General features: G+C 40.6%; 1 protein-coding gene and 1 long non-coding RNA gene across 3 annotated transcripts; one reads left to right on the top strand and one right to left on the bottom strand.

Annotated features, from left to right (window-relative positions):
• Positions 1 to 398: 398 nt before the first annotated feature.
• hgh1 (HGH1 homolog) lies at positions 399 to 8,911 on the bottom strand (the record flags this gene model as incomplete). The annotated part of the gene is made up of 9 exons (XM_084543462.1): positions 399 to 3,169; positions 3,626 to 3,748; positions 3,832 to 3,923; positions 4,384 to 4,482; positions 5,564 to 5,661; positions 7,072 to 7,226; positions 7,613 to 7,750; positions 7,879 to 8,017; positions 8,802 to 8,911. 9 exons carry the CDS (start codon positions 8,909 to 8,911, stop codon positions 2,948 to 2,950), a joined length of 1,176 nt encoding a protein of 391 aa, XP_084399588.1. The 3' UTR covers positions 399 to 2,947.
• LOC311487260 lies at positions 4,482 to 8,950 on the top strand. 2 transcript variants are annotated; one of them, XR_014699024.1, is made up of 4 exons: positions 4,482 to 4,874; positions 5,021 to 5,199; positions 5,806 to 5,927; positions 8,812 to 8,950. It is a non-coding gene; the product is annotated as an uncharacterized lncRNA (long non-coding RNA). The 2 variants fall into 2 exon arrangements; XR_014699025.1 differs by having other exon boundaries at positions 4,482 to 5,199.
• The last annotated feature ends 755 nt before the right edge of the window (positions 8,951 to 9,705 follow it).

The following is a 9,705-nucleotide window of genomic DNA, read 5'->3' as shown; positions in this document are numbered from 1 at the left end:
ACAGACTTTTCAAGATGTGCGTTATTTTCCTCAACCAGTTCATCTACTTATTATGGCTATCTGATGGGAGTGATTTACTGCAGCAGTGCTTGTTCATATACATAATGGAGGTCATGTGGACAGACAGAACAACAAATTATTACTGAAATATCTGGTTTTCTTTAAGGTTGAGGAGGTCTCAAAATGGCAGACATATTTTAAATGTTACAGCTAAATAGTACTATGAAGATAAAGGTGAGAAAGCATGTTTTATTTTACACTGGTATTCTCTATCAAGTTCCCAAGAGTTCCAGTTCCTGTCCCTTTGATTTAAAGTAAAATAATGAGCTCTGCAGGTTTTATCCTCTACATTTCTGATTCTAATGTCACAATCCCCATCACATTTCACATACCAACCTTCAGCTCAACATATGTTAATCTGTTCTGTTAAACTGGTTTTTCAGTCTAACTCTAGTGAAACATGTAAACTGTGTCATCCCTTACTGATCACCCTGTATGCGAACACGCTCATGGATACAATAAATGTTTTTGTCTTCCAGGGCAATCTACCACCAGGATAAAAGAAAAAATGTTTATTTACCCTGTTCCTTCCACAAGCAGATCCACAATTCAATGACTGAATCTTGCATTTTGAAGATCAACTGCAGTCTGCTAATGCCTCCATATTCATCAACACGGATGAATATGGAGGCATTAGCCTGTCACGGAGGTGACAGACATCTTCATACAAGAAAACAAACCACCACTGAGTTTACCGTTGGTGAGTACTTCCATTGACACCTTGGCAAAGTGACATGCTAGGACTTCTACCAAGTTACCAGGTTTGATGCCTTTTGTCCTTGCAGTATGTCCTGGGCAGACACTTTAGCTACGCAGAATATGATTAATCATAATAATAATTTATGCCACGTGCACTTACTGCCTATTGCACTTCTGGTTAGATGCTAAACTGCATTTCGTTGCTCTGTACCTGTACATGTGTAATGGCAATAAAGTTGAATCTAGTTTGCATGGACGCCCAAAAAGTATGTTTTGTCTGTACTCGGACTGGGACTGCTGCTAATAGCTTCAGGGGTTTCTGTGCTCACTGCAACATGCTTTGCATTTAGATGGCACCGTAAGGTTGAAGTGCTTCGGTGGTATGCAATTTTCACAAAACCCCGCTTTTATCACGGCTTACATCAGGAAGTTTTAATGCATTTGTGCAGATTATAATTCATAGGTTTATTCTTTTATGGTATGGTTTTGTTCTTTTTCGAAATCGGTAATCAAAGATGAACATGTAACTCACTCATGGGTGATTATACCTTGCTATAGATTCATGAAGAGTACTTCGGACGTACAATTCCTTCCTCACAGTGTTATTACTTGTGTCTCTTTACTTTCTTATTAATGTGTTTGGCCATAATGAGACCCCATGTCTGAATTCAAACCACTGTTTTCTTAAAGATAACACTAAACCTGTTTGACTTCAACAACACATTGTAGTCGCTTTTATTTCAGGCAAACTAAAAAACTAAATTCATTACACAGTCACAAAGACTGACGGTGACTAAATTGTCTGTGGGTGCGTAATACTACGCAAACATTGTTTTGACATACATTAGAGAAAGAAAATCATGTTGCCAAACATTTATTTGTCTCTGAGAACACAGAACTGTCTAAAATAATTGATATACCATATTACAAAGTGTCTAAAAATCAGTCATGGTATATCCAAAAAGCGTTTAAAAAATGCAACTGGCTTGTCTTCTCAAAAACTCTACAAGTCCATTTTTTTTAAGTGCTTTTTGGATAAATAGGGAATTAATGTTAAAAATATGCACAAACTAGTATGAATTAGAAATAACAATAATATAAACACTCAAGGTTTTCATTTATGTTTGGTGCTGTCTGTTCACCAGTCTAAAACGAGGCAAAATAAAAAATAACCCGCATAATTAAAAGGAACTTAACATAGTTAATATTGTTCCTGTGGTTAAAACAGATACATTCATCTTGCATTAATCTATGGGTTTGATCTTTTTTCTCCATCAATCATGGTTTTAAACACATAAATATTTCCTGAGTTTTCTTCTCAACAGAACCTTGAAGGCCATGAAACATTAGCTACTGATCGTAATTTACATGGCCTACCATTTAATCAGGTGGTTGAGCAGTAGTGGCAGTTTTATCAATTATCAACTCATAAGAAAGAGCAGAGGCCAGGACCACAGACGAGAAACATGCAGCTCTGCAGATAAGAGAGTCCATATTTATTGTATAGCTTCAACTTCAATATATTTTGGTAAACAGCTGGCAAACATGCTTACTCATCTTATGACTGGCAACTCTGGTAACTTTATTATGAGAAACTAAGTGAAATCATCATCATCAGTCAGAATGACATATCTAAAATGGACGAGTGTCAGAAAGGTGGTAACTCAGCTGGATGATCATATTAGAGGATGTAGTTTGTGGTGCTGTTAAACTGGACTGAATTAAACACTAAAGTGTTTCTGTTATTTAGCCTTGCCCACTGACTACAATGGAGTTGTCAAAATAATAGGAATATGCCTCCTATGTATTCAGGTCTAATATAAACCACAGCTTCCAAAATGAAAACAAAGTTAAATCAGCAACTTACTCAGTTATTTTAAACTAATGCTGAATACCAGGACCTCCATAAGGATAAGATTTAGTGCAGAACTGTAATATCAGAATGTGTTTGTTTTTACTTGTGTATCTAATGAACTGGCAAGTGAGTGTGTGGTGAGATAAGAATAAAAATAAAATCTTGAAGCTGATGAATTTTATACTTTTATACTTATAGTTGGGTTTAAAGTTGAATCACGGATGCAGCCTCCCAAATGTCAGAGTGTACCGTTTCTTTCGGTCAATCTGTCTAACAAAACAAAAAGTCACTTAAACAGAGAGTCTGTGAAGGCAGAAATGTCTAAAACTAGTTTTATTGTATCAGTCCTCTCTCTTGTTCGCTGTCTGTCTGTTCTGCCTCAATCTTCTTCTTCTTCTCCTCCTCCTCCTCCTCTTGTCTCATCTTCTCCTGCTCTTTCGCCAGCTCCTCCTGTTCTTTGGCATCTCCCTCCTTTAGTTTCTCCTCCACGTCCTCAGGGATCTCCACCTCCATCAGGTTCTCCATCCCCTGCTCCGGCTCGTCTCCTATCAGTACCTGTAGTGATGAAGGATATTTTTTATTCACTTTAATTTGAGCCGATCTTCCACTGGGGTGATGTGAAGTCAACTGGGGTCGACAAGGCAGATCTGGAAAGAAGAAACACGGCTGCACTGTGTTCGAAATGTTATTTTTCTACAATATGCAACACATTTCTAATTCTCTTTTGTTTTATTGAAACGTGTTTTTAAGATAAAACACACACAAATGAAAAACGGTTAAATTCAACCTAAACCAGGAACCAGGGCCTTCCACCAACTGTTGAATCCAAACTGATCTGCGTCTTATACTCCATCCAAGGTTTCCACAATCCAGTGAATTACAATTTTATATACACCAATCAGCCACAACATTAAAACCACCGGTCTAACTCTGAAATTGACACAGCTGCCCCGTTAGTACTAACCGTAACCCTTTGTGTTCTACCTCTGAACACGTGCAGATCTTTCCTACCTGGACCAATTTCTCACAGGCTGCTGTGACGTGGGCGTCCTTCTCCCAGCGGTGAAACTCTCTCATGATCGGGTAAACGTTCTTATCGTTTAGTGTCTGTCGGCCGGCTTTCGTCGCTGTCAGCTACACGAGAAGGAAACAGTGAAGAGCTCAACATAAGAACACAAGTATATACAATAGGTCTGTGTTTGTTTGCAGTCGCCTACCAGTAAGAGTGTTTCCAGCAGCATCTTTCTGATGTCGGGGTCGTCCTCTCTCTTCTTGTCGTCTGGGAGGTACTGCAGGTCCACGGGCAGACCTGAACATCATATCAGCTTCTGTTTGAGTCAGAACCAGTGATCTAACCTCCTCTCAACAGTTCAAGACTACCCTATACAGTTTCTCCTGAACACTGGAGCTCTACCTCACAGAGGAATACAACCTATCTTATCTCATCTTAATATCAAGCTTAGATAAGACAATCCAAGCGATCAGAAGCTATAGAAAAGTATGTCCTTCTTCACCAGTCTGTTCAGTCTCTTTTTGTCTGCTACTGAGATGTTGCTGCTCCAGTAGACCACTCCGTAGTAGATGACAGATGCTATGATGAGTCATAGAAGGATCTCAGGTGTCCTCAGCAGGTAGAGTCCAGTCCAGTGTTCATGCGAACGCTCAGGTACTTATAAGAGTCCACTATCTTTATGTCCATTCTCTGGATGTTTACCCAATTCTTTAAAATATAAGAATATAAAGATAATTTATTGGTTATGAACACTCACCTTCATTTTCTTCCTCTGTCAGTTCTTCTGGACCAGCCAGCGGCAGCAGAAGGAAGGGCAGGATGTCCACAGCGTCGCTCAGCAACCACTCATGATGAGCTGGACAGAGCAAGCAGAGGTCTGGATCAGATGACTGGATGGTTCAGTGTTGACACTGATCTCAGCAGGATCTGATTTCAGTCAGACAGCTGGAGGTCACTAACTTGTTTTTTTGTGTTAAGGAGTTGTCTACAGTAGTTATATGTACAGACTCCAAATCAGGACATTTGCCTCTTCGAAAATTTAACTACATATCTGTGGAGGGGGCGTGGTGGATCAGCTGCAGGAGAGAGGTGTGGAGAGGGCTCAGGAGAGCAGCACCAGGTGAGAGTGATTGGCACACCTGCATCCTGTTAGACTAATCACTCTCCCCTTTTAACACAGTAGCGTGTTGGACCTGAAAGGAAGGCCAGTCACAACCAAGAGATAAAGTAAAAGTCATCGCTGTCCGAGTGAGTACCTGTTGAAAGAACCCACAGTGGCATCAGAGCACGCCACATTGGGTTCTTTCAACAGGTACTCACTCGGACAGCGATGACTTTTACTTTCTTTATTTATGTCACAACCCTACACACACATTTCACAATGTCGTTCGCAGGCGTTCTCTCTCCAGTTCTCTTCCTGCCGACATCCGTGTGTGCCTGTGTCTCTTGGTTGTGAATGGCCTTCACTCTCACCTGGTGCTGCTCATCCTGAGCCCTCTCCACACCTCTCTCCTGCAGCTGATGCACCACGCCCCCTCCACAATATCGTTGCTACAGCAAGTCTTGCATGCAGGTAGAGATCGATCAGTATGCTGGAAAAGGGCTCAGTTATTTTTGACACACATTAACTCAAATTTGCTCTGTGTTATTGTGAACCAAACAACTCAAAGCTGTGCAGAACGTTAATTAGACAAAAACAGTCGACAATCCTTTACTACCCTACGGGGAAAATCACGCCAAAATTAATCTATGTTTGTCTTCCTATTTTAGACGCTAATCCTTTTTCTGAAAGCTTCTTTTTTTTTATCTGCAGCATCAGGAAATATTCTATTTTATTCTATTTAATCAAATCTAAACTGGAGGTAATTGTGGTGGGACACCCATTAATCATTTACATCTAGTATAATTCAGTTTATTAGTAAATGAAAATGTCTCACCGTGGTCAAAGCAACAGTTGCGCAGGGTGCCTATGACCCCACCCCTCCTCGTCACTGACTGGTGCTGAGTGAAGGGCAACAACCTCTGGACTACACACCTGAAACACACACATAAGCATCAATGGTACATGCTGATTGAATTCACTGAATTCACTCCGAGGGGGTTTAGACCCTGGGTTAAGTCCATCTGTGAAAAAAAATATTACTAATAATTTAACCTCTTAATTTTGATATTTTTCAAGAAACTGGAGATGTGAAGCCACAGGTTTACACCAGATACTTGTTGCTGTGTGATGGATGTAAAGTACTACAAATCAACGTGCAGCAAAGGGGGCAGGCTGGCATCAAACCTACACTCTACCAGGTGAGCTACTGGGGCGCCCACCAGTACATTTTTACACAGATTACGATATCCAGCGTCAACCAGTGGTCAAGCAATGCTTAATCCATCATTTGCTGACGGTGCAGCTGGTCAATCTTGACCATTTTGTAACTTTTCATGTTAGATTTTCTTCATTTAATCAAAAGTGAAATAAACCAGCAGTGTGTCTCAATTCAGATGATACACCCACGTGGATTTTGACACAGTAACATTGTTTCGAAGCAAAAATGGCAAGTCTGACATCTGACTTCTGCATTTTGCAGTACTGAATCATGACAGACTCAATCAGACTCAAAGTAAAATGATGTAATTAACATACTGATTTTTTTCTATCTGAGAGCAGTACGGTGAAAAATAAACATTTTGTGTAAACAAGTGTAACATGTAAGTATCGAAACTGGTTGCCAGTTCCAAAATGGTGTCCCCTGAGGGTGAGAGGTGTCTAGTTTTATCCTGAAAAGCAGTCAGACTTTCACCACTGAAACGTTGGTCTGGAGTAGCTCCATTAGGAACTGATTATGCTCCAGCAAATATTTGCTGGGGCGGCACAGTGATGTGGTGGTTCTGGGTTAGAAATCATCAGCCGACTGTGGCCTTTCTGTGTGGAGTTTGCTCGTTCTCCCTGTGTCTGTGTGGGTTCTCTGAGTGAATGTGAATGGTTGTCCGTTTCTCTGTCTTAGCCCCACTGGCGACGTGTCCAGGATGTACCCTGCCTCTCGCCCAATGACAGCTGGGATAGGCCATCCGCAACCCTCTAGAGCGGTTACAAAACAATCAAGCCAATCAAATAATTTGGGCAGGATACAAGTCATCTGAGCGTCATAGATTTGAACTGAGTCTGGCTATGCTTGACTAGCTCAGCATTTTACACTCAGCTTCTTACTAGATGTTGTTGTTAGTGTGAATTCACTTATGAATTCAAATCAGCATGTATTAATACAGATGAAAGATATGCTGGACATGGTGCAGAGCACCGGTTGAACCTGAAAAGGTTTTTATATGAAATATGGAAAAGCCCTTTGTGGAGCTCTGTCTGCTTTCGCACCTGTGCATATGTGACTAACTGCTGCTGAAAAAACAAACAAACAGAAAACAGCTGGCCGTCAGCTCTAGTCAGTGCCTTCACCTTTCTTTGTCCATTATGTAGTTCCTGGCCTCAGGCAGCTGTGTCAGGTTGGACAGTAGAGGACCCAGGTAGTGGAGTTTAGCCTTCTTGTTGTAACCTTCAGTACAGAAGATGTCCACCAGCTGAGCCAGACTGACCTTCTCCTCCTGCAGGATCTGAAACAGCAAAGAAGTGTTTCATCAGTTAAGGTCCAGCATTTTGAGCAGTTTAAGCAACTAGAACAATTTAGTCCTAAGATTTACAAGAAGCAAGTGTAGTGAGGACAGAACAGAGTAGTATGGGAACAACATTTAAAAAAAAAAATATGTGATGTAGTGCAACATCTTGGCATAAACAAGAATCCAAGGGATTACAGTTGTCAGGACAAGAGACAATAAGATGCTGCCATGATGAGAAGGTAGTTAGGAAAGGTTTTACGTATTTTTACTTCCGTTTCTTTTAATCTTTCTGCAAGTAATGCCATTAATGTCACCTTAATTCCAGTAATTATATCCACACCAAAGCTAAACCGAACACATCAGCCTTCACAGACGGAGCCCACCTTGAACACAGTCTTGCAGGTCTTCTCATGGCGAGTCAGGTTTGACAGGATGGTGGAGATCTGATCAGAGAACGGATGCTCTGGATCCAGTAGGTTTTTTAACAACACTGGAAGAACTTTGACATCTGTCACCAAAACCTGAGAGAACCAAGAACATGCACCTCTGATGTGTTTGTCTTTGAAAAACTGAACACACAAAATCTTTAAGGGCTGTATTGTTCTTTTATTTTGTAGAGCGTTCCTTCAGGCTGCTCCCCATTGATCACCTTGTGCAGAGTCTCGTCAGCTGACAGGTTGATGAGGATGAAGTAGCAGTCCTTGACTATGGCGATAGAAGGATCAGAGGTCAGCGCAAACAGGGCAACAATTATGTCAGGTTTAGAGCGGAGGAAGCGACACCCATCCCTGAAAACAAACAAAAAGGGAAATGTCTTATTGTGAGAGCAAACAGGTAGTTAGCTACCTCTGCCAATGTGTAAAAACTGTGTTATTCCTTCAGCCATAACACTGGAGGAATGAGCTGGACCAACCACAAGTTATCTTCCAGATATCTGTGCTGCATCAGTCCTCAGTGCTACAGAGGAAGCAAGACGTCACATAAAACAAGTCTTTCTATGTGGTGGACTGGTTTTAAACTGGTGCTCTGTGGCTAAGGAATACAGGATACCGTTTAGGCAACAACCAGAATATTTCACAACCTCCTTCCTCAGAGGCTGCCCTGCTACTCTGCTGCTACTGGATAGTTTGACACTGGTTTGTGTAAATACAGGCCTGAAAATAACAAGGATTATAGTAATTTGTATTTTGAATTGGAGCCTCAATTGTGGAGGAGATTAGCAGAGGAATGAACAGGGGGGTCTCAGAGCATGATACATGACAGAAAGTGAGACAGCCTCCACCTACTTCACCGATAATTACTATTACACTGTTACCGATAGCGTGCAGAGTATCTTGTAAGATCTGAAGCCTCTTTCTTTTTCTGCCTGATCGTCATCTATGGTGTGAAAACACACAAATCGTTTTCTTAGTTAGCTGGTAAGATCCTAAACTTCCCAGAGCTGATTAACATGAACAGCACTAAAATGAAGCACCAGAGTGTGATGTGATTCATGTCAGGACCACCTTAGCGTCTCTATCTGAGCTGAGAACTTTTTTCTGTAAACAGAAACTAATTACATCATCCTCCCACCTGTGTCCAGACAGTCCCAGGATGTACTCTGTGGCCCGACCTTTGACATCAGGACGCGTACTGGGGGTCAGGAAGGAGAGCAGCTCTGCAGCCTCAGAATCACTCAGCATCTTGTAACTGTGTCTGATACACATCAACAAAACCACAATCAGTCATGAGTTCTCACAGCAGTACTGTCTAATAATGATACATTTATTACCAGCTTTTTGTAATGATCCTGAATCAAAACCTTAATAGTTTAACATACCAGAATAAAAGGTTTCTTCTTTACTGTATGTATTTTTTAATGTAATATTTATAGGTGAGTTTGACAAGATAATGCATTTTGGATCAGATTGTGAGGATTGTGAGAATAAATACTGAGCCTGAAATAATTTAAAGATACATTTAAATAGATGTAACTATTGATGATAAATCAATTTGTTGATTAATTAAAAAGAAAATTCATGTGTACAGTTCTGGTAATAGACCAGTTGTTCATGTAATTGGTTCAACAAAAATACCAAAAATCTGTTTGTTTGTTTGTATTCAGAAGCGAACATCTGCGGATTTTCTTTATTATTTATAATGGTAAACTGATTCTTTTGGGGAGTTTGGACTGGTGTGGCGTCCAAACTTTGCTCAGGCTTGACTTTGTTGACGTCTTCAGCGAAATCAACAATTTCTAACAGAAGAAACATATTTTCAGTCCAACTCCTTTACCTTATGACTAATTGTAAACAGACTTGAAGTTGGTATAGTTCCAGACCAGGGCTGCAGCTAACACTTAATTTCATTTTTCATTTTTCATAACTGATAATTATTTTCTGAACTGACTTCACAGCCCTGGTGGTGTGTCTGGTTTTGTCTGTCCGTCAGTCAAATTCATAAAGATTCTCAGCTTATTATCGTGTGTAACAAAGAT

This window comes from Chelon labrosus (assembly GCF_963514085.1).
Source record: "Chelon labrosus genome assembly, chromosome: 4".
NCBI classification, from domain to species: domain Eukaryota; kingdom Metazoa; phylum Chordata; class Actinopteri; order Mugiliformes; family Mugilidae; genus Chelon; species Chelon labrosus.
Note: the sequence above shows the minus strand (reverse complement) of the source record. Positions and strands in the feature narration are given on the sequence as shown.